The sequence below is a fragment of the Nestor notabilis genome, unplaced genomic scaffold, assembly GCF_000696875.1.
Source record: "Nestor notabilis isolate BGI_N333 unplaced genomic scaffold, ASM69687v1 scaffold29701, whole genome shotgun sequence".
Lineage (NCBI taxonomy): Eukaryota > Metazoa > Chordata > Aves > Psittaciformes > Psittacidae > Nestor > Nestor notabilis.
Window position 1 is genome coordinate 309 of NW_009913835.1, and position 373 is coordinate 681.

General features: G+C 60.6%; 1 protein-coding gene across 1 annotated transcript in view; it reads right to left on the reverse strand.

Annotated features, from left to right (window-relative positions):
- Positions 1 to 373, reverse strand: part of LOC104412626 (glutathione S-transferase Mu 5-like) — a gene marked incomplete at both ends in the record, with an annotated part of 729 nt that continues 356 nt past the window's right edge. The window contains 2 exons of the mRNA XM_010023384.1: positions 1 to 93; positions 214 to 324. Of these exons, the coding sequence (XP_010021686.1) occupies positions 1 to 93; positions 214 to 324 (204 nt within the window). The remainder of the gene's footprint in view (positions 94 to 213; positions 325 to 373) is intronic.

The window sequence follows — 373 nt, forward strand, 5'->3', positions numbered from 1 at the left end:
CTCCTTCTTGTTGCCCCACTTGGCCATCTTGTTGTTGATGGGCATCTTCAGGAAGCGGCTGGACTTCATGTAGGCAGCCACCTTCTCCAGGGCCTGCGGAGGGGGAGAAAGGGAACATCAGGGACATGTCCCAGTGGGGCACCCCCCACCCTTGGGTGCCTTCAGGGTCCTTCCCTAGGGGGGAAAGGTGATGCCTGGGGTGTCCCCGCTCACCCCAAAGCGGTCCATGAAGTCCTTAAGGTTCTTGAAGGGCTCCAGGCACTTGGGCTCGAAGATGCGGTTCTGCTCCAGCACGTCGAACATGAGGAAGTCCACGAAGGTGAGCTGCAGACAACGGGGACACGGTGAGGGCCAGCCTAGGGAAAGCCCCTGC